We start from the raw sequence: 24,250 nt of genomic DNA, 5'->3' as shown, positions 1-24,250 counted from the left end.
GAAGAGAGTTAAAATTTATCATACATGAAAAAAGGATATATGCCAGTTGATTATGAAGCTACTCCAAAGCCATTTGTTACAGGCAAATTTGAAAACACAATCATCTTTGTACAGATATTTCTGAAAAGTTGTGGATAAAGGGCAAACAAAATCTCCCTCTTTTTCTACAAGTGTGACCTTGGATTAACTTTCTAGCTCTGTTGTCCTGGAAACCTGATAAGGTGAATGTAATCAGCTGTGTTATTAGGCAACATTTCTTATGGTAAAAATTACCCAATTACCTGGCAGAAGCTATAGCTTTGGGCTTCTCTGAGTGCGGTGACACGTAAGGTACGTCCCTCGTGGGATCCTAGAAGCTATGCCAATAAAGCTTTTACAAGAGATACTGGCACTTGTGATGCATGAGGCTTCTAAGCCAGGGTGGCTCCCTAATCTGCCCAATGTGGATACTGTTTCCTTGCACCTGAGCTGTGACTAGGAGAGGGTGGGAGAAATGGAGGCAAAAGGCAGAAAAGCTCCAGACTGCGGCATGTACTTCTATGACGACTACTCCATGAAACGGGATGCCTGATGCTGCCCTTCCTGAACTGTACTCTTCTAGGATGGACGCCATGTATGCCCCATGGTCTCTTGTGAGTCTGAATTGGGTCTAAAAAGACTTCCTGGTGGTATTGAAGATACATAAATAGAAACTGAAGTTTTAGGCGTCATCAATAAAATGTCAATAATATTTTTGCTCATGATTTTTAAGGTCTTCAAGCAAATTATGTCCTGATTTTATTTTATGTAAAAATGTTCATCTCAGTGAACTGTATTTTGATGTGGTTGTCATTTTGAGGCTACAGAACAAAAAAACACTCCAGTGGGCAGACAGTGGGTTGGCTTCCACAATTATCTAAAAAGAACAGGTCATGAAATAGTAGTTGGCAGATGGCTTTAGTTTAAAGAGAAAGGGAATGTTTTCTTCTTTGGCCTTGGGTTCAAAAAGCCAATATGCTAGAAGGTGCATACTGGTGGAGACGGCCACAAGTTATACAGGCAGGCAGCCCTACAGAACTGTGAGCTCCTTCTCTTCCAAGATTCTGTGAAGATGAGACAAAGCCTACAGGCCCCAGAGAACAATGCTATAGCAAGTGAGTCAGATTATCTAGTTGGTAATTATTTCTGTGTTTATTTTCTTCTTGTAATCTCCATGCTTTTAGAAAAGACATGTTCAAGTATCAGAGCCTGGTCTTGGCAAGGCTTTGGGGAATAATGTGAAGGGTGATGTGTCCAGATTTGGGCCAGAGTGCAGTACATGGGTAGCAGGAATGACTGGAGAGAGATCCCTAAAGGGAAGGTGTAACCAGTGGACCACACTTAAGGTGCTTCATCCCAGAAGGTGAAGACTGTCTACTGCCAATACTGATCAGGATTTGAGGGCATTAAGGGAGGCTTTGAGTTCCTTTATAAACTTTTAGAGCATTCTGTATTACCACAAAGGCAGTTAAGATCATCTATTTCACAATATATGCTAACTCTATTAACATCCAAGTTAATAAGAGCCATGTCTTCTGCATCTTTCTATCTCCTTGCAATTACATCCTTGTATTCTGCTTTGTATCTGAGCACTACATGCTTGGCTATCTCTGAAGTAGACCCAGCACTGGCCAAAAAGTGTGTTAAAGGAAAAAAAATCAAGGGAAAAAAACCCTTTCATTTGTGGCCAGTGATTGACTTTTTCTCCTGTAAATCCATGGAGCCAGAGTTCCCCCTGTTGCCAACATCAATAAGGAATTCCTTTGTAAGAGTCCTAAGGTTGCATATAGGCAGGGATTTTAATTAGTTATTAATTCATGCTCCAAATACCATTCTACATCAATAAGATGCCTTTCAACCCAAAGAATGACTCAAAAGAGTTCCTTAGCCTACTTCCAGAAGACTACCAAGTCTGGAGAAAGACAGAAAGTAATACAGTGTCCTAACCCATTTTGTAAATTAAAACAGGAAGTCACAAATCAAATTAAACAAAGCGCACAACCAAAATGGGTTACAGAATGTTACCATTTTAATTTTCTTAAAGTTTATGAATATGTATATAAATACCAACATTTTTATTTTCTGAGGGGTTAGACTGAAGATGACTTAGTTGAGCTGTATTTTCTAGGATGGATATATAATCCTTGTATAGTAATATTTATTGTTATATCACCTTTATTTCTGAAATCTGTTGAAGGCTCACAGTGTACCTGTGCCATCAGTGAGTTAAGTGTTCAACACAGTGGAATGGAGTCTGGAACCTGACTGCCTGGATTCGAACCTCAGCTCCGACACTTACTAGCAATAGTACTTTGGACGAATTACTTGACTCTCTGTGCCTTTACTTCCTCATCTATAATATAGGCCTAATAATAATACCCACCTACATTACAAGGTTGCTGTGAGGATTAAATGAATTCACATATGTAAAATGCTTTGAATAATGTATGACACAAAGTTGGTTCTATATAAGTGTTAACCAATAAAATTACCTTATTTTATCCTCACTGAAACCCTGTGAAGTAGGTACATAATCTTCATTAAAAAGCTGAGGAAGGGCTTCCCTGGTGGCGCAGTGGTTGAGAGTCTGCCTGCCGATGCAGGGGATGCGGGTTCGTGGCCCAGTCCGGGAAGATCCCACGTGCCACGGAGCGGCTGGGCCCGTGAGCCATGGCCGCTGAGCCTGTGCGTCCAGAGCCTGTGCTCCGCAACGGGAGAGGCCACAGCAGTGAGAGGCCCGCGTACCGCAAAAAAAAATAAAATAAAATAAAAATAAAAAGCTGAGGAAACTGGGCTCACTTGTCCAAAGCTGCAACTAGTAAGTGGCAGAACTAGAACCTGTTCATGCTCTTAACATGATGCAATACTCCTCCCAATCATTATTTTTAAATTAAATATTTAGTAGGAGAATCTAAAGAGCCAAATATATAATTACCAAAGGTTAAATTAGCTGACTCAAGTGTTTTATTTTCATGATAAATTGTAAGATATATCCCACAATGAAGGAAACATGCACCTCAGTCATAGGATCACACTGATACAAGTTCTAACTAGTATCAATAATATAACATTAACAAAACAAAATTTTCAACAATATTCTTTGAAAGTAATTTTGAGAGTCAGCACTATTTGCAGGAAACCATGACCCGGTCTAAACAGTGATTATATATTTGTTTGAATTTTTATTTGCTTTCACTGTTTTTTTAAAACAAAGGTAATAGGTTCAAAAAAAGAAAGGTTCAGAATTAGTGCCTCCACCCCCTCTTTGCAGGCAATCAGCTTCCTGGGTGTCTTTATAAAGATATTCTACGCATACATATGCAGATATGTATATTTATTCCATTTTCACCACATCCTTTTGTTTTTTAACATAAATGTAGAATATGTACACTGTTTTCACTTGCTCTTTGGACTTCTTTTTTTTTAATAAATTTATTTATTTTGTTTTATTTATTTTACTTTTGGCTGCGCTGAGTCTTCGTTGCTGCACGTGGGCTTTTCTCTGGTTGCAGCGAGCGGGGCCTACTCTTCGTTGCAGTGTGCAGGCCTCTTATTGTGGTGGCTTCTGTTGCAGAGCATGGGCTCTAGGCGTGCGGGCTTCAGTGGTTTGCAGGCTCAGTAGTTGTGGCTCTCGGGCTCAAGAGCACAGGCTCAGTAGTTGTGCCGCACGGGCTTAGTTGCTCCACTGCTCGAACCCGTGTCTCCTGCATTGGCAGGCGGATTCTTAACCACTGCGCCACCAGGGATGCCCCTTTTTGTACTTTTCTTTTTTGGCTGTGCTGTGCAGCACGAGGGATCTTAGTTCCCGGATCAGGGATTGAACCCAGGCACCTGGCAGTGAGAGCACGGAGTCCTAACCACTGTACCGCCAGGGAATTCCCATTTTTTGGACTTAGTAACATATTTTGGAGATCATGCCATATCGTTACATGAAGAGTTTTGTTATTTTTTAATATCTATATAATATTTCACTTTATGGATATACCACAATCTAACCACACCAATCTCTTGCTACTATAAGTAATGAACAATGGCAAACATTTGTTTATTTCCAAAAAAAAAAAAAATCAACCTGTCATAACAATACTGTTTTCATTAGCAAAATTACAGGAGTTTCTGGAACCTCCTGTAATTTCAGTCAGCTGTTTAACTACACATCAAAAGAGGGGCCCTTGGAAATAAGAAATTAGAAATATGGACCCAGAGCTATGAGATGGAATCATAAAACCACTAGGTTTCTTGCTTTCCAAGTACATAACAATAAAGAGATGTTTTTGCAAAGATAAATGATATGTCAAAAATTAACTGTTATACTTTGCTACTCAAATTATCTCTGGATTTGAAAGAAATTTTAAAAATCTCTGCAATATAAAGCACTTTAAAACTTGATATAAGAAAAGAAAAGCCTCCACCTGCCCCTCCTAGAAATATTAACAAGATTGCAGCTGCACAATTTGGAACTAAGCATCACTTAACAGTAATTATAAGGCACTGATTCTAAACGTTACAGTGGCCCTTTAAGAAAGATCAGCTTATCAGTAAAAACACTCATGCAAAGTGGCACACATGCTCTTTCCTTATATAGGAACAAAATTTGAAATTGTACTTGAATTTGTGTGCTTATTCCAAGATTTATTAACATTTCGGATGCAGCATTAGAATGAAACAGGAGTATATTGGCCGATAAGAGAAAAAGAAAGAAACGTGGTTTAACTAAATTAAAGCTGTGAAAAGCAAAGAAAAACCTGAGATAAGAAATCCTGTGCAAAATGACACACTCAAAATGTTTCCCAAACCTATTGTTCTATTTTCTGAAAACAGTCTGAACCAATTATACTAATCAAAAAAAGAACTCTGAAAAAACAGAGGAAGAATTAGATAGAATGTTACCGAAAAAAACATGAATCTTAATTCAGAGGCATCCATACACAGTTTTTTCTTTATTACTTATCTATTGCCAAATATTGAGCATTCCAGGGCCTTTGTTAACTGCTTGATAGGCACTGTTTAATTTTCCCAGGTAAAGAAACAGAGGTGTAATGAGGACCACCCTAATATTTGGCTTAGAAAAACAATGCAAAATATTTCCAATTTTTAAAGTACTTGATGAAGTGGTTCTCAAATGACAAACAGGAGATACTTTCCAAGCCTCTGGAAGAGGTGTTCTTAACCAGCAGTGTGCTACAGAATTACCTGGGATGCTTTAAAAAGCCTTTTAAATGCTTGGCCCTAAATGGATAATTTGAAAGTTACCAGTTTAAAAAATTGTTATAATAGTATTACATAGTGGTGATGAAAAGCTAATTCACGGAGTCCTATGGGAAGATAAAAAATTAAAAGTACTAGTCCTCCTGATCCAGCCTGCCACAGGTAATCACTGTTACCAATTACTTCTGCACCTTATATATTTTTAATTTACAAAGGAGATCACACTATACATGTTCTGCAAATGGCTTCCATCACCTAACAATATATCTGAACAGCTCTCCATATCAGTACATCTAGATCCACCTTGATCTTACAACAGCTGCCTACCATTCCAGTTTTTAGATATATTATCCCTTATTATTTTTTTTTTGCTATTACAATTAACACTATAATGAACATCCTTATACATCCATATCTTCTTATCTTTTTGAGTATATAGTGTGGTAGGCAGAATTCTAAAATGACCTGCAATGACCTATACCTTTGTATAATCTGTGCCCCTTTGAGTGGGTGGAACTTGGAAATATGCTGAGACTCCCATGATTATGTATCATTATGGCAAAAGGGAGATTTTCCTGGATGGGCCTGACCTAATCAGGTGAGCCTCTGAAAAGCAGAGGGTTTTCTCCAGCTGGCTGATCACAGAAGAGGAAGGCAGAGAGATGCATTTGGGCTCTAGAAACTGAGGGCAGTTTCTAGCCAACAGCTAGCAGGAAAATAGGGGCCTTAATCCTACAGTCAATAAGGACCACCAACAACTAGTGAGCTTGGAAGACACCAAGCTCCAAATGAGAACACAGCCCTTGGTGACACCTTAATTTTGGCCCATTGAGACCCTGAGCAGCAAATTTAGCCATACTGTGCCTGGACTTCTGATCTGCAGTAACTATGAGATAACAAATGTGCTGTTTTAAGCTGCTAAATTTGTGGTAATTTGTCATGCAGTATTAAAAAATAAAGATATAGGGCTTCCCTGGTGGTGCAGCGGTTAAGAATCCGCCTGCCAATGCAGGGGACACAGGTTCGAGCCCTGGTCCAGGAAGATCCCACATGCCACGGAGCAACTAAGCCAGTGCGCCACAACTGAAGCCTGCACACCTAGAGCCTGTGCTGCGCAACAAGAGAAGCCACCGCAATGAGAAGACCACGCACCACAACGAAGAGTAGCCCCCGCTCTCTGCAGCTAGAGAAAGCCCGCCTGCAGCAACAAAGACCCAACGCAGCCAAAAATAAATAAAAATAAAAATAAATAAATTAAAAAAAGAAAAGATACAATCTGCATGATAAACTCCTAGAAGCCAAACTGCTGGGTCAGAAATTTTTCCGGATATTCCAAAATTACTCTTCAAGTACTTTCCACCAATTTAAACACTCACCAACAGTAGATCTAATTTGTTTTAAACTTCCTGGTTAATTACTGATTTAAAGTGTTTATTTCAATAAGTTCCAAGGCCTGGAATGATCTATATCTTGCCCATTTGTAGCTGACTTTTCTCTCACAGGGTTTTTAAGTGTTCACACTCTAAAATTTCTTTCAATAAGAAAGACCTTTCATTTCAGGCGTTACTAGGAGGAAGGCTGTCATCACAACTGCTAACTTCAATGTAGGAAGCTACTGGTAACAAGAGTTAAAAGGAGCATTGGGAACATTCTCAAGTTGTAAGTAGAGGGATTTTGTGGCAGCTGAATAAACTGAGTCTCTGAAAACAAATTTCAAAGTTTTTTTTCAACTTTGAATATTCTTTTGGTAATAAAACTTCAAATATAATATATTCCTCCAAGATGATAATCTGAAGAGAAATTTGAATAGGCCACAAAGTAAAATCCATGATCAAAATATCAATTATATGAACAATAAAGGTTTTTTTTTTTTTTTGGCCACACCACATGGCAGGTGGGATCTTACTTCCCTGACCGGGGGAGGAACCCTTGCCCCCTCGCAGTGGAAGTGCAGCCTTAACCAGTCGACCGCCAGGGAAGTCCCAAAGCATTTTTATATATTCAGGATTATGGGGGGAAAGAGGTAGACTTTAGAGCTAGACAAGAGATTATTCTACCTTTCTTATTTTATAAAGAATATACTAACACTTTAGAAATCAAAAAAGGTATAATTCTGTTTTTTATTTCAGTATTTTCCTTTCACTATAACAACACAAAAATTCCATGTAATATAAACTGATATATAATTTTTCTGAGTGCTAGAGTATGTACCAAAAGTCTTTAAAATGTTCATGCCCTGACACCTAGTAATTCTTTTCTGAGAGTCTATCCTAAAGATATAAATCACAAAGAATCATTCATTCAACAATTTAATTCAACCAATATTTGTTAAGCATCTACTATGACTTATTAGATAGTGTTCTGGAAAAACAACAGAGAACAAAACATGTCATGCAGCTTAAATTCTGGTGGAAGAGAAAGACAGTAAATAAATAAATATATTAAAAATATATAAATTATATATATATAGGATATATAAAAATTTCAGGTATTGATAGATGCTATGGGGAAAAAAAAGTAGGGTATGAGAATAAAGTGATGAGATTTTAATTTAGAAAAAGCAACCAGGGAAGAAAATCTCTGAGGCTATGACACGAATGAAGTAAGGATGTAGGTCTTCTAAGCAGATAGACACCTGGGGAAACAAGAGATGATACGTGCAAATGTCCAGAGGCAAGTTCTCCCAAACAAGCCCAATATAGTCACCATCATGCTGCATGTTACTTAGAGCCAATTGTGAGTACCTAGATTCTGGTCAAAGAAATCTGTGAGGTTTTTGTTTTTGTTTTTGCTTCGCCTCACGGCTTGAGGCTTTGCAGGATCTTAGTTGGGCCTCGTGGAAGTGGAAGTGGAAGCACGGCATCCTAACCACTGGACCACCAGGGAATTCCCTGTTTTTGTTTTTTAAATCAGCTTGTAATGTTTTGAGTTTCAAAAAAATTCTACCTTTAATAATAAATTTTTTTTTTACTATTACAGTATTATTTATAGTTGGAATCAACCTAAATGTCCTACAGTTGCTACTAAATTGGCCACACACGATAGTACATTCATAAGATGGAATACTTTAAAAACACTAATATTATATTTTAAAGTCATGTTAAAAAATATTTAATAAAATGGAAAAATGCTATTACATAACATGAAAAGAGCAGTTTATTAAATAGTACATATACTATGAGCCTAACTTTATTGCAAAAATATATACAGTTGGCTCTCCATATCCACAGGTTCTGCATCCATGGATTCAACCAACTGCGGAACTAAAATATTTTGGGGGAAAAAAAATTCCAGAAAGTTCCAACATGCAAAACTTAAATTTGCAGTGGGCCAGCAACTATTTACATAACATTTACATTGTATTTACAACTATTTACATAGCATTTGTATTAGGTATTATGAATAATCTAGAGATGACTTAAAGAATACAGGAGAATATATGAAGGTTATATGGAAATACTATACCATTTTAGATAAGGGACTTGAGAATCTGCGGATGTGGGTATCTGTGGGGGTCCTGGAACCAATTCCCCGGAAATCAAGGGAGGATTGTATGGATATAGATATATCTGAACTATTTCATGATAGGTTTTTTTTTTTTTTTTTTTTTTTTTTTTTTGCGGTACACGGGCCTCTCACTGCTGTGGCCTCTCCCGTTGCGGAGCATGGGCTCCAGACGCACAGGCTCAGTGGCCATGGCTCACGGGCCCAGCCGCTCCGCGGCATGTGGGATCTTCCTGGACCGGGGCACGAACCCACGTCCCCTGCATTGGCAGGCGTACTCTCAATCACTGCACCACCAGGGAAGCCCAATGATAGGTTTTTATGTATACAGAAAAGAATAGAAGACTATATACCAAATAGTGAGATAACAGTGATTAATTTTAAGTGGTGTAATTGTGGACAATTTATATCTTTGGACTTTTTAACGTTTTCCAAATATCCTAAATGTCTTACTTATAGACCCAGGGGGATACTCAAAAGTTATTTTCAAAACAAGTGTTACAAAGCGGAATCTAGGTTCTCACCAGAAAACAAAACAAAACAAAAACAAAAACAGAACAGGAAGCATTTGAGGTCCATTAGTTTCTTTTCTTTGTGTTTAATTCGCTGGGACTGGCTAAAGGATAACTTAAAAAGTTCTGGAGGAGTGATTATACTTACATTCCTGTTTGAAGGTGAAATATTCTGTAAGATGCCTGCATTCATGATTTCCTCGAAGCAGAAACAATGTTTTGGGATGATTAATCTTTAAACTCCATAAAAACAGCACACACTACAAGACAAACACAAGGATAAAATTTTTATTTTTGATCACAATAACACATAAAGACAATTTATACAAATTCAAATGACTTGCTATAATGGTGTATCTCATTGATAGTCCCAAGTTGAAACATGAAGAATTCCAGCTTTTGAGTGTGTTGTGCTGTTGCCCTAGAATTTTTTGTTGTTTTTGGTTTTGTGGGTTTTTTTTTTTTTGGCTGTGCCACATGGCATGTGGGATCTTAGTTCCCCGACCAAGGATTGAACCCGTGCCCCCTGAAGTGGAAGCACAGAGTCCCAACCACTAGACCTCCAGGGAACTCCCTGCCCTAGAATTTGAAAGAATGTAAGAGAGTAGCCTTCATAGAAATCTCTTAATTTCTGTTCCCATGTTCCATCCAAATATCTAGATCTCTACAATAAAGTCACCCACACACATACCTTAGTCCTAAAACCTGTATTTTATTTAGTGGAGAAACAGTAGAGACATTTCCACTAAAATCAGGAACAAGGCAAGGATATCCACTAATACCACTACTATTCAACATTGTACTAGAGGTATTAGCCAACTGAATTAGACAAATCAGTTAGAGGCTTAACAATGAGTAAAGAAAAACAAAAACTATCTCTATTTGCAGATGATATAATAGCATACCTGATAAACTCTAGAAGAATCAATGATACAACTAACTAAACTAATAAAAAATTCAGTAACATGCAAGGATATAAAATTAACATACAAAATAGCCTTCATATACACAAACAGTAAGTGGGACACAATGGTAGACAAAACTCCATTTACAATAGCAGCCAAGAAGATTAACTACATAGGAATAAATTTAACAAGAAATGTATAAAACTCATACCAGGAAAAAGTTAAAAAAACACTCCTGAAAGACACAAAAGTAGACATGAACAAATGGAAAGACATTCCCTGTTTTTGGATAGGATGATTCAGCATTAAAAGATTACAGTTCTTGGGACTTCCCTGGCGGTCCAGTGGTTAAGCTTCTGCGCTCCCACTGCAGGGGGCGAGGGTTCCATCCCTGGTCGGGGAACTAAGATCCCACATGCTGCACAGTGCAGCCAAAACAAAGAAAAAAGAAAAGATTATAGTTTTTCCTAGTTTATAAACCCATTACATTTCCAATAAAAATACCATAAGCTATTTTATGGAGTTAGACAAGTTGATAATAAAATTTATATGGCAGAATAAACATGTAAGAACAGCCAGGAAACAGCCAGAAAGATACTGAAAAAGATGGTTAAAACATACTATAAACTTCCTAAATTAAAATAGTGGTCCTGGCACTATATGTAGATAAATATACCAGTGGAATAAAATGGGTCAGAAATTAATGCACGTACATATAAAAATTTGAGATATAAGAAAGGTGGCACCCTAAATCACTGGAGAAATGATGAACTTCTTAATAAATGTCTCTGGGACAACTGGTGCTATTTCAAAAAAAAAAATTAGAACCATATCTCACATAATGAATAACAAATGGATAAGGGATCTAAATATCAAAATGCAACCATACAAGTTCTAGAAGAAAACATGTAGGTGAGTTTTCTTTAGCCTTAGTGTAAGGAAAAACTTTAAAACTAATGACTAAAAGTCCAAAGGCAAAAAAAGAAAAGATGGGTAAATTTGACTACATAAAAATAATTTGCATGGTGTAAAACAATTTGGCAAGAACTGACAAAACCACATACACATTTAACTTTTGACCACATCTAGGAGCCTACCCTGAAGATACACTTCCAACAATAAGAAAATACATACACACAGGTTGCAGTGTTGTTTGTAATAGCAAAGTATTTGAAACAACCTAAATGACCATACAAAGGAGAGAGGCTGAGCAAATTATGATACATCCACACAATGAAGTACTATGAAGCTATGAAAAAAAATGTGAGAAAGATCTCTCTATAAACTGATTTGGGGCAATTTCTAGGATACGCTGTTAAGAAAAAAGCAAAATGAAAGAGTATCTATTGTTTATGTAATAAAGAAGGGGTATAAGAAAAACATATATTAGCTGCTCATTTGTGCATAAGAAATAAGGGAAAGATAAATCATAAACTAAAGAGACTGGTTACCTAGAGCAGGCATAGAGGAAATGGGTGGAAAGAAGTGGGGACTGGGAACAGGTTAGGAGGGATGAGGCCGGAGTGACACTTCTCAAAGCATACCTCTTCAGATAGGATTGACCTCCAGAACCACAGTAATTAAAATTATTTGGGTATTAAAACTACTCAAAATAAGTATTTAAATCAACCAGCATGTGATAGAAACCCCAAATATAATATGAACAGTAACAAATGAGCCTAACTGTATTAGAAATGGAAAACAAAGTAACAAAGAAAGGGATGGGATGGGGGAGAATTAACCCAAGTTATATATGTATATAATATATAATATATATATATACACACTATATATAACCAAGCTACATATATATATATATATATATATATAGTGTGTGTGTGTACATATATATATGTGTATGCGTGTATATATATATATATTTATATATATACACGCATACACATATATATCTCCTAGATTCTCCTGCTGAGAGGGCCTAGGACCTCAAAATCACTATGTGTATTGATTTTGGGATTACAAATAAATTTTAGTAGGGAGGCATATATACAAATACAGAATCCGTGCATAATGAAAATCAATCATATAGTCTAATCATAAAATATACATATCTCATTCATATACAGCTTCAAAACATAAGCAAAAATTGACAGGACTACTGTGAGAAACAGATAAATCAATAACTGTAGCTGGAGATTTTGACGCAGACCCAAAAGTAAATCATACTTCAAGCAAACAAAAATAATCAAACTTATAGAGAACAAGTGAACAAGTACAGAATGCATTATTTTCAAGTATATATGGGATAGTCACAAAAATCTACTGGGTACCACAATAAATTCCAAAGGGAGTCTCAATAAATTCCAAAGAATGAATATTATTCAGATTATGTTCTCTAATTAAATTACGCTAATTAGAATCAGTGACAAAATACTAACTCTAAAAAAATCCCACATGACTAGAAACAAAAAACATACTGCTTCATTGTCTTAGGGTTTAAAGATAATTCTTTAAAAAATGCTGAATGATAATAAAAACAATACATGTCAAAATCTGTGGGACCCAGATAAAGCAGCACTTAAAGGGCAATGTACCTTAATAAGTACATTTATTTTTTAAAACAGATATGCAAATATGTTTGTATATGCTTAACCTATCTCTGAAATGTCATACAAGAAACTCTTAACAGTGATTGTATGGGTGGAATGGCTAATATATGAGAAGATGCTCAGTGTCATTAGTAATTAAAGAAATATTAATTGAAATGACAATAAGATACTACTTTATCATTTTGGTAAATATTAGAAAATGAGATAAAACCAAATTCTGGAAGAGGGTCAGGAGGAAATATGAACCCTTAGGTGCTGCTGGTAGGAGTATAGACTGGTACAGCTGTCCTGAAGAGTGATCTACAATAATCAGTTCAAGTGTTATATGAAGGTAGGTACCCTTTTCCCTAGCAATCCCACTCTTGTTCATAAACCACAGAGAAACTAAAACATGGGACCATAAGTGGATTTATATAAGGGTGTGCTTCACAGCAGTGTTCATGATAGAAAGAAACTGGAGGCAACCTAGTGTCCACCACTGAGAACGAGAACTAAAAAGTCATAGATGTATACTATGGGATACTATGGAGAAGACAGAAACCCAGACAGATCTTAAAAACACACTGATATGTAAAAACAAAAATCAACAGAAAGACAGCTACAGCAGTGATTCTCAGGGTGGTCACATTCATATCAAAGTGTGGTACATCAGCATCACACAGGAACTTGTTAGAATATACATTCTCAGGGTCTATCCCAGACCTAAAAAATCAGAAATTCTGGGGTGGGCTCCAGCAATCTGTTTTTGAACAAGCCCTCCAGGTAATTATGATGCATGCTAAAGTTTGAGAACGACTGAATAGCACCATAACATTTATGTAAAATTAAAATATTTTTCCCACCAAAACGTTACATATTAAAAAATTAATAATATATGTATTCTGAGGCATATACTAAATACAATAGAAACATGTATAGTTGGGAGAGGGAGTAAGGAAAATAGAGGTCACAGATAAGAAAAACAAAACAAAACAATAGAGGGACTTAGAAAAGACTAGTAATAAATGTGCCATGACCGTAACAGCTTAATTCAACCAAGATTTCCCTCCTTTTTGAAAGGAAAGACTTCAAAATCCTGAATCCAAATGCTTCTCAAAATGCCTACTCTAAGTCACCAATATCTCCTGCCTATGCTTACTGGATAAGATTACTAACTAGTCTTTCTGGGCTCCCATAGTCAGTCCACCACGTAACAGCCAGAGTAATTGTTTTAAAACATAAATAAATGTGAATATGTCACTTCCATGCTTAACAAACAAATAAACAAACAAAAAAGCTCTAATGGCTTCCCACTGCATTCAGAATAAAACCCAAACTCTACCATGGTTTGCAAGGCCTGACATCATGTAAACCCTGCCTATGTCTCTGATACACTGTCTACATTGTCCCCTTACTCATTCTGTCTAGCCACACTGACCTTGTTTCTATTCCTGGGCTGCCTTAGGCTTGCTCCTTCCTCAGAGCTTTTACACTTGATATGCCCTTTGCCTGGAATGTACTCACCCCACCCCTCCATCTACGCATGGCTCATTCCCTCAGGTCATTCAAGTTTTTGTTCAAATATTACCTCTTCAGATAGGACTTCCCTGATCTCCAGCTAAATTAGCTACTCCTGTCCCCCTTTTGTCCCTTACCCTGATTTGATTTTCATAGACACTAAGCAAATATAAGATACCATCTCTCTCACTAGAAAACACAATAGGGACTTCCCTGGTGTTGCAGTGGTTAAGACTCCGCACTCCCAATGCAGGGGGCCCGAGTTCGATCTCTGGTCAGGAACTAGATCCCACATGCATGCCACAACTAAGAAGCCTGACTGCCGCAACTAAGGAGCCCACCTGACACAACTAAGACCCGGTGCAACCAAATAAATAAATAAATATTAAAAACAAAACAAAACAATAAAGGACTTGGCTTTGCTTGTTTATCTCCACATCCCCAGAATTTAACAATGCCTCTCAACTTAGGTACTATTAACAAGCATAATTCTTTGTTGCAGGATGTTTTGTATTCCTGAACCCTGCTCATTAAATGCCAGTAGAACTTCTCAATTATTGTGACAAACCATTCATATGTCATTGTACATAATTATGAGTACATCTGCAGTATAGTTTCTCAAAAATGAAATTGTTGGATCAAAATAATGTACATTTTGAGACACACCTTGCAAAATAAACACTATAAAATGTAAATATATAGACACATACGAATATAATTGGATGGCTTTTTCCTTTTTTGGGTTGACTTTTGTTTTCAACATAATATTTCAAATTTCACAAAATATTCCAAGGAAAAATTACATTAAATTCATATATAAACATAGAAAGCACTTTCTCTTTTCCTACTTACCTTTCCCAACCAAGAACATGATATATCTTTTGAATTATTTGGTCTTTATCTCTGCCTCCTGTAATGATCAACTAAATTTTTTGAAGTAATGAGTTATAATGCCCATCCACACTACAATGTAATTTGGTTGATATACTTCTCAGCCTCTAACCTCAAGTTTTATTTCCTCGTATTATACATCAGTATGCAACTGTACAATTATCTTGTACAGAGCAATTAAAGGTCATGATTATCAGAAAATCTGTTCGATACTCTTTGTATTCCTATGTGAACAGAATTTTTACTCCACCTCAGGAATCATTTCTATATGTCAACAATTGTTCATTAGTTGTCCATCTGATAACATTTACATCACCTAAACATCTGATAACATTTTCTCTTTGGTGGCTCCTGTGCATTTAGTACAACACATCCTATGCTGAAAAGGTTCCCTTTAATCCTTTCTCTTATTATAAAATCAATGAAAGGAAACTAAAATTTAGCTTCCCCTACCACAGAGGAAGTACTTTATAATGGTGCAAATGAAGAAGGAATATCAAAAGGCTCAGACAAAAGCGAAACTTTACTATTCTGTTTTATCAGTCACATTTGGACCAGTCCCTGGTGTACTACCAAAGCGCACGTTGCTTCAGGAAAGATCAATGCTTGCTCTGGGCATGGAAAAAAAAAAATCATCATGCCTTGATTCTCTCATACAGGCTCAAGGAAAGAAAAATTATTAAGTACGGAAGAGAAAATAAAGTTCTGTGAAAACGATTTGGCAATACATATCAAAAGTCTTAAAAATGCTCACACTCTTAAAAATACTCATTCTATTATAAGAATCCAATCTAAGGAAATATCAGAAATGCTATCAAAGATGTATTCAAAAAGATGTTAATTGCAGCAATATGCAGAATGGAAACAACTGGAAAACAACCTTGTACCACTTACAGTACAAGTGATACAATATCCAATTAACTGCTGCTTAAGCCATAAAGACATTTAAACATCTCAGAAAACAAGCAGTCTGGAGGCAAGATGTCTAGGTTTAGTGTACCAGCTCAACATCTTCACCAAGAAATCATGCCCTCTCTCCCTCTTTGATCTGCTATTCACAGCAGGTCTGCTTTTCATTCTTAGTTATAGCACCTCCTCATGGTCACAAAACGGCTGCTACAGTACACACACCCACATTTGACATGACATAGTGGAATGGGGGTCCAAAAGCTTTCACCTTGCAAGAGTCTTTTCATCTGGAAAGAAAAAAATTTCAAAACAACACACACAAACAACAATGACAACACAACATGCAGAAGTCCCTTTATATATTACTGGGCAAAAGAGGATCTCATGTTTACCCTGGACTAGTCACTGGTAACAGGGAATGGATTGCCATGACTAGTTCAAACCAACCAGAATTCATTCCCTTGGGCTGGGATAAGGGCCTTCCCTCCCTGAAATTAAAAGTTCTCCCTGAGAACTTTTAAATAGGTAGAGTGTGCAATGTTACAATCTGCAAGTATGATCTCCACCCATCCCAGGTACCTATTTAGTTCTCCCTGACAACCTCCAATCCCATTTATCTGAACAAAACAGGGATTTGATAGTAAGGAAGGAGGAGAGAAAAGGTAGGCAAATAAGCAGTACCTGCTAAAACCAAATTATCCAAAGAGAAATGGTGAAATAAACTACGGTATTTATACCACTAATCATACTTTTGGAGAAATTTTAATGATAGAGAAAAGTGCTCTCAAGACAATGATGAGTCGGGGGGAAAGACTACAAAAGAGAATGCACACAACGATCTCAACTTTCTTTAAAAAATATACTCATGTAAAAGAAGAAAAAGACTGTGAGGAAATACAACAGAATGTTAACAGTAATTTCATTATAATTCATTTATAACTTTATTTGTAAGAATTTTTTTTCTTAGATTCTGCATTTCCCAATTTTTCTACAAAAAAATGACTATTTATAACAAAAAATTATAATAGGGACCCCATCACCTTATTTTCATCTGTTTGACAGAAACATCACACTCATACTTATCAAGCACATTGATAAAAATTTATTGTTCAAGTATATACTTGTATCATGTTAGACTAAGTTGTAGCTTACAGAAATCTATATAATCTTAGTGGTCTATAAGTGGCTTCCAACTAACATGAGATATACCCTACAGTTCAGTTTTAAAACTGGTATAATACAGCATTGTCAATTTAAAGTTTTGATTCATTTATCTCTTAAGCTGTTCCAGAAAAACGCTTTGTTAGCCAAACATCAAATAGCATGATAAAGCCAAATATAAACTATGATTTATTAACATTCATTCAGTCAACAAATATTGAGTGCCTACTATGTGTCAGGCACTGTGCTCAGTCCTAATATGGAGAATATTGCTAATAATTAAATAAGTACTTTTGGGGACTTCCATGTGGTCCAGTGGGTAAGACTCCATCCTCCCAAGGCAGGGGGCTGGGGTTCAACCCCTGGTGGGGGAACTAGATCCCGTATGCATGCCGCCAACTAAGAGTTCACACGCTACAACTGAGAACCCACATGCTGCAACTAAGAAGTCTGCATGCCACAACTAAAAGATCCCGCATGCTGCAACAAACACCCGGCACAGCCAAAATACATAAATAAATATTAAAATAAATAAGTATTTTCATATCGTACTGAGCGATCTATTCATAAGTAATCTTTTCTATTAGACTGTCAGCTCCCATAGAAACCATGAATCCTACTCATTATTTGATGCTCAGAGCCTGCCATAAAGTTGGCACTCAGGAAACATTTGTTGATGAGTGACAGAAAAAATATGTTAACACAAAATATTCTGAATATGGCATATGTGTACAAAAATCAACGTTGGTCTGTGTGTGTGTGCGTATTGTGAATATATTGATGCATTGAAACTATTTTTAAAGTATCTAATCAGAGGATGATTTGGCACAATATTTATCCTTTTAAAAAGTTATTTCTGGGCTTCCCTGGTGGCGCAGTAGTTGAGAATCTGCCTGCCAATGCAGGGGACACGGGTTCGAGTCCTGGTCTGGGAAGATCCCACATGCCGCGGAGCAACTGGGCCCATGAGCCACAACTACTGAGCCTGTGCATCTGGAGCTTGTGCTCCACAACAAGAGATGCCGCGACAGTGAGAGGCCTGCGAACCACAATGAAGAGTGGCCCCCGCTTGCTGCAACTAGAGGAAGCCAAAGCACAGAAACGAAGACCCAACACAGCCAAAAATAAAAATAAATAAATAAAAATTTTAAAAGAAGTTATTTCATTAAATAAAATTAATTAAAAATTCAGTAAGTTCTGTATTCTTTTCTTCAGCCTCTAAAACTTCCTCATGCTACTAAACACAAAAAACTAAGCATTCAGTGAGTCTTTCAAACACCCATACTTTTGACATACTGTCTATTAAAATAGGATGTGGATAGGAATATGGGAAGCTTTTAATGTTACAGTCTGCAAGTATGATCTCCACCCATCCCAGGTACCTATTTAGAAATCTTGGGAATTTACTGAGCAGCAGGGAGAATGTGCTTATTTCCTTAGCTTCTATCATTAACTTTCGAACTCATAGGTGACACTAAATAAATTTGAGACACTGGCAAGGTAACACTGAACTTTTCTGATTCATGAACTTAGACTATCTATCTAACTAAAGAGTAAGATGTATTTCTCTTGTTTATTTTTCTGGCAGCTTTAGTATCACAGCTGCTTTTTGGTTGAGTGCCAGGTGAGAGGGTTGACTTGTATTTAGGAGTGATGCTGTATGAACAATAAACCTTTAACCACATGGCACAGTGAGGGTCCCATACTACGAGGGAGAGGCAGAACTAAAGACTGCAAGAACAGCAAGCAGATTCAATTGCTCATCTCATGCTTATTCTGGGGATATTATAAATTCGATTACCTGCACTATTTCAAAAGTTACTTCTCTTTTATCTGCCAAGCATGTACAGCTGAATCAACGGACATTAAATATGAATGTACTGTGGTTCCACTGTACTCAAGTCATTCCGTTAGGTTTTGAAATAGTTTTATCTTTTGTACATAAAAGCTTATACTTTGTTTTAAATCTAACCATTTTCCTGTCATCATACAATTTTCAAAATATATAAATTGTGAGTTTTCATTAACTTCATTAACTGTAATCACTTTTTCCTTCAATGAACATGTACTTCCTACGTGCAACGGTATCATAAGTTATTCCTACAAGAGGCTAAGTGCCTGATTATTCAGCATTGGCAGTTAATCTAAGCGTTCAATGTAGCTCAGCAGCTTATAGTTTTATAATTAAGGTGAGCTAATCCAAACCCCACTTAGGGTGAACAGCAATTTATATCATTTATATACAGCCTGTACACTATCTACAAAGAGGAAAGGTTGGTAAATGCTTAAGTTATTTGCAAAGCAGGGTTAACATAGCCTTCTATATGTCAGATTTTTAGTGGCTAATAAAAGGAATAGTTCTTTTTATATCAATTAAAACATCTCTCTATCACTTTAATTATTGAAAGTAACAAAGTTTATAAATTCTGCCAGTGTGTTCTCATTTTAATTTCTTCTACTGAAGAATGGAAAGAAATTTTTTAAAAAAGATAATATGATAGTTCCAACACATCCAGTTTAATATTTACCTCTATACTGAAATAGCCTCTGTCCACATAGTCACCCAGAAAGAGGTAGCGTGTATTACTAGGTGATCCTCCAACTTCAAACAACTTCATCAGGTCAAAAAACTGTCCATGAATGTCACCACATACTAGGAAAAAAAACAGACCTAGGGTGAGGTGAAAAATTATGTCTTAGAAGAGAAAGGGCATTACACCAATAGGACCACAGTTTAACTTTTAACTTAAACCAGTCTAGCTTTTGACTGGACTGCTCGATAATTGCAGGCAATCTATCAATATGAAATAGTCCTACTGGAAATATTAGACATTTTAAATTGTATTTCTTCAATGAATAACACACACTAAACAACCCTAAGACTGCTCACAATTCCTAGAATAATGATCACACATTTTAGTTGGTTATTTGTAATCACTTCTCAAATTAGCTCAAATCTAAGTACCACCATGCGAATACTTCTCATACCTGTGATTGGAGCATCTACTTCTATCATAGTCTTCTCTTGTCTCAGGATGGCAGCCCCATCATTGATTATCTTTAAGGCTACTTCCTCTTCCAGTCGCCCTTCCTTCACCAAATGGTTTTTCAAAACATCAATTTTAGGTTTCCCATTCTCAAATACTTCCTTCAAAGTAAGCCGCTGTGTTGGAGGAAAAGGGACAGCTAGGAAGAGAGAAAAAAAAAATTTTAACAGTTAAAGGTATAGAGAAAAACCATAAACACATTACTTTTATGTAACAAATTAAACCTAATGCATCACCACGATTTCACATCCACAGCACCAGAACTACATAGGAAAAAAAATCGAAGATACTATATATTATAGATGATCGATTCTAATTTTTTAAAAGGCCGCAGTTAAAGTCAAAGTCATTTAAAAGATATATGTGTGTGTGTGTATAAATTATGTTATACATATAAAGATGAAAGACTTGAAGTTGATTCAGTAGATAAGCTAAAAGTGAAACAAGCGACTAGATGATATGAGTATCTTTTATCTATGGAAAATGTGTTAAAAATGAAACTATGGTTTTAAAAAATGAAGGAAAAGAAATCACAACACTAAAAGGGCATTTATTTCTTCCAAAGAACAGACCTAATGAAACCATGTCTTGGAAGTTTGACTTCAGTTCCTGATCAGGGGAATCATAGATGTTTTTTATGTATGTACATATGTATTAATAAAAGGTAGCTGCCTAAAATATTACTGATAACAAGAACACAACTAACAGGATGGAGCTCTTTCACAGAATAACTTGCTCTAGTAACAGAGCATAAACTTGAGAAAAATAGGTATGGGAGGTCTAGCTGTGTTTTCTAATCTGGAAATGCTAACAACTAACTTCAGTGTACACTGGATATAAAGTTTATATACAACATCATGGTAAATTAGCAACTTGAACAGAAAAAATATTTTGACATTTTTAAATTGGCTATCACCTCTTCTTTTACCTATCTTATAATGTAGTCTACTTTAGATTCCCTGTGACCTAATAGCCACAAGTCTATAAACCATAAGTTTTAAAGGAGGGATTCATTTCAATTTGTGGTTACTGTCTGGTTATTCCACTTCTAGCTTTATGGAAGTATTATTAAGAACCAAGTTGAAATCTACAAGCACTTAAACAATTTTAGACTTGATCTAGCCATTCCATTTTGTATATTTTACAAGTAAAGAAAGTCCTATGGTAAGTTTTATAATGCTCTTAGCTATAATTTGACTCATTTTGACTATTCAAAGCGCATTGAAAATATCATAGTAGCTATCCAACCAGCAAATATTATCCAGAGATAGGGGACCATATACATCCCAGTTTACTCAGGACAGTCCTAGATTTCAGCTGCTCTCCTAGTATAACTGTTAATAGCATCGCATTTCCCTCTTAAAACTGTCTCAATTTAAAGGACAAATTAGTCTTAATTTGTGTAATTCATATGGAATATCAATATACTATTTTAGTAGGATAATCTAAATCTAAAATAAGACAAAAATAAAATATTATGATGAATCTTTTATTCATTCATCTGGTGAGTCTATAAGACAGGGTGAAGGTTAGTCCTGAACAAGTTTACTTAAATTTTCACTAAATTGTTTTTAATTGCCCACTTTGTAAATCAAAGAAATTGGTCAAAAAACTAAAAACAGGGCTTCCCTGGTGGCGCAGCGGTTGAGAGTCCGCTTGCCGATGCAGGGCACACGGGTTCGTGCCCCGGTCCGGGAAGATCCCACATGCCGCGGAGCGGCTGGGCCCGTGAGCCATGGCCACTGAGCCTGCGCGTCTGAAGCCTGTGCTCCGCAACAGGAGAGGCCACAACAGTGAGAGGCCCGCATACGGCAAAAAAAACCCCACTAAAAACAAGATGAAATAATACAAAATCAAATATGTTGGAATTGACAAAAATGTATCATAACAGAGGTAGTATGAGAGACAAGAGATCCACAGATATTATTTGACTTCTACCAGTAGTATTATTACTTACTAATAAAAATCATTTTCCTCCAATCTCAGTTGTAATCAGAGAACAGTTTACAAAACAGGAAACCCGTTTTTCTTATATATCATAAAAGTTACGTAAGTAGAGGTGACAACAACCTAAAGAGCTCCTGAGGAGGAAATTTAGAAAGATATTTTTTCTTTCTCTCAAATTCTTCAGTTGTAATTTATTTAAAACAAGTAAACAAGTCAGTTAAATGAAAGTAAGGATGAAATGGATCAAGGGGATTATGCCTAGCTAAGAGAAATGGGACACAGCTGAGCCAGGAACACTAAGAGGAATTAAGATTGGCTTGGGACAACATGCATAAAAGAAAGTTCCAGGAGAGTCCTAAGTTTTTAGGTAAGGGTTATTATTTTTTTTTTGAATTTTTGAATTTTATTTTATTTTTATACAGCAGGTTATTAGTCATCAATTTTATACACATCAGTGTATACATGTCACTCCCAATCGCCCAATTCATCACACCACCACCCCCACCCCACTGCGGCTTTCCCCCCTTGGTGTCCGTACGTTTGTTCTCTACATCTGTGTCTCAACTTCTGCCCTGCAAACTGGTTCATCTGTCCCATTTTTCTAGGTTCCACATACATGCGTTAATATACGATATTTGTTTTTCTCTTTCTGACTTACTTCACTTGGTATGACAGTCTCTAGATCCATCAGCATCTCAACAAATGACTTAATTTCATTCCTTTTTATGGCCGAGTAATATTCCATTGTATATATGTACCACAAATTCTTTATCCATTCGTATGTCGATGGGCATTTAGGTTGCTTCCATGACCTGGCTATTGTAAACAGTGCTGCAATGAACATTGGGGTGCATGTGTCTTTTTGAATTATGGTTTTCTCTGAGTATATGCCCAGTAGTGGGATTGCTGGATCATATGGTAATTCTATTTTTAGTTTTTTGGGGCTTCCCTGGTGGCGCTGTGGTTGAGAGTCCGCCTGCCGATGCAGGGGACACGGGTTCGTGCCCCGGTACGGGAAGATCCCACGTGCCGCAGAGCGGCTGGGATCCGTGAGCCATGGACGCTGAGCCTGCGCGTCCGGAGCCTGTGCTCCGCAACGGGAGAGGCCAAAACAGTGAGAGGCCCGTATACCACAAAAAAACAAACCAAAAAAACACCAAAAAAACTATTTTTAGTTTTTTAAGGAACCTCCATACTGTTCTCCATAGTGGCTGTATCAATTTACATTCCCACCAACAATGCAAAAGGGTTCCCTTTTCTCCACACCCCCTCCAGCATTTGTTGTTTGTAGATTTTCTGATGATGCCCTTTCTAACTGGTGTGAGGTGATACCTCATGGTAGTTTTGATTTGCATTTCTCTAATAATTAGTGATGTTGAGAAGCTTTTCATGTGCTTCTTGGCCATCTGTATGTCTTCTTTGGAGAAATGTCTATTTAGGTCTTCTGCCCATTTTTGGATTAGCTTGTTTATTTAATATTGAGCTGCATGAGCTGTTTATATACTTTGGAGATTAATCCTTCGTCTGTTAATCCTTTGTCTGCTGTGCAAAAGCTCTGAAGTTTCATTAGGTCCCATTTGCTTATTTTTGTTTTTATTTCCATTACTCTAGGAGGTGGATCAAAAAAGATCTTGCTGTGACTTATGTCAAAGAGTGTTCTTCCTATGTTTTCCTCTAAGAGTTTTATAGTGTCCGGTCTTACATTTAGGTCTCAAATCCATTTTGAGTTTATTTTTGTGCATGGTGTTAGGGAGTGTTCTAATTTCATTCTTTTACATGTAGCTGTCCAGTTTTCCCAGCACCACTTATTGAAGAGACTGTCTTTTCTCCATTGTATATCCTTGCCTCCTTTGTCATAGATTAGTTGACCATAGGTGCGTGGGTTTATCTCTGGGCTTTCTATCTTGTTCCGTTGATCTATGTTTCTGTTTTTGTGCCAGTACCATATTGTCTTGATTACTGTAGCTTTGTAATATACTCTGAATTAAGGGAGTCTGATCCTCCAGCTCTGTTTTTTTCCCTCAGGACTGCTTTGGCTATTCAGGGTCTTTTTTGCCTCCATACAAATTTTAAGATTTTTTGTT

The 24,250-nt window shown here is 36.7% G+C and overlaps 1 protein-coding gene across 7 annotated transcripts in view; it reads right to left on the bottom strand.

Annotated features, from left to right (window-relative positions):
- PPP3CC (protein phosphatase 3 catalytic subunit gamma) overlaps nt 1-24,250 on the bottom strand; it is a 95,965-nt gene that overhangs the window by 29,067 nt on the left and 42,648 nt on the right. For all 7 annotated transcript variants that reach the window (XR_004350281.1, XR_004350282.1, XM_032634330.1 and 4 more), the window contains exons 2-4: nt 20,161-20,358; nt 19,701-19,825; nt 9,391-9,502 (exon numbers count right to left, since the gene is read on the bottom strand). Coding sequence is in view for 5 of the 7 variants with exons in the window: in XM_032634330.1 (XP_032490221.1) it covers nt 9,391-9,502; nt 19,701-19,825; nt 20,161-20,358 (435 nt within the window). In the remaining 2 variants the exon portion in view is untranslated. The remainder of the gene's footprint in view (nt 1-9,390; nt 9,503-19,700; nt 19,826-20,160; nt 20,359-24,250) is intronic.

Source organism: Phocoena sinus, chromosome 6 (genome assembly GCF_008692025.1).
Source record: "Phocoena sinus isolate mPhoSin1 chromosome 6, mPhoSin1.pri, whole genome shotgun sequence".
In the NCBI taxonomy this organism is placed as follows: Eukaryota; Metazoa; Chordata; class Mammalia; order Artiodactyla; family Phocoenidae; genus Phocoena; species Phocoena sinus.
This window is presented reverse-complemented; position numbering and strand designations above follow the sequence as displayed.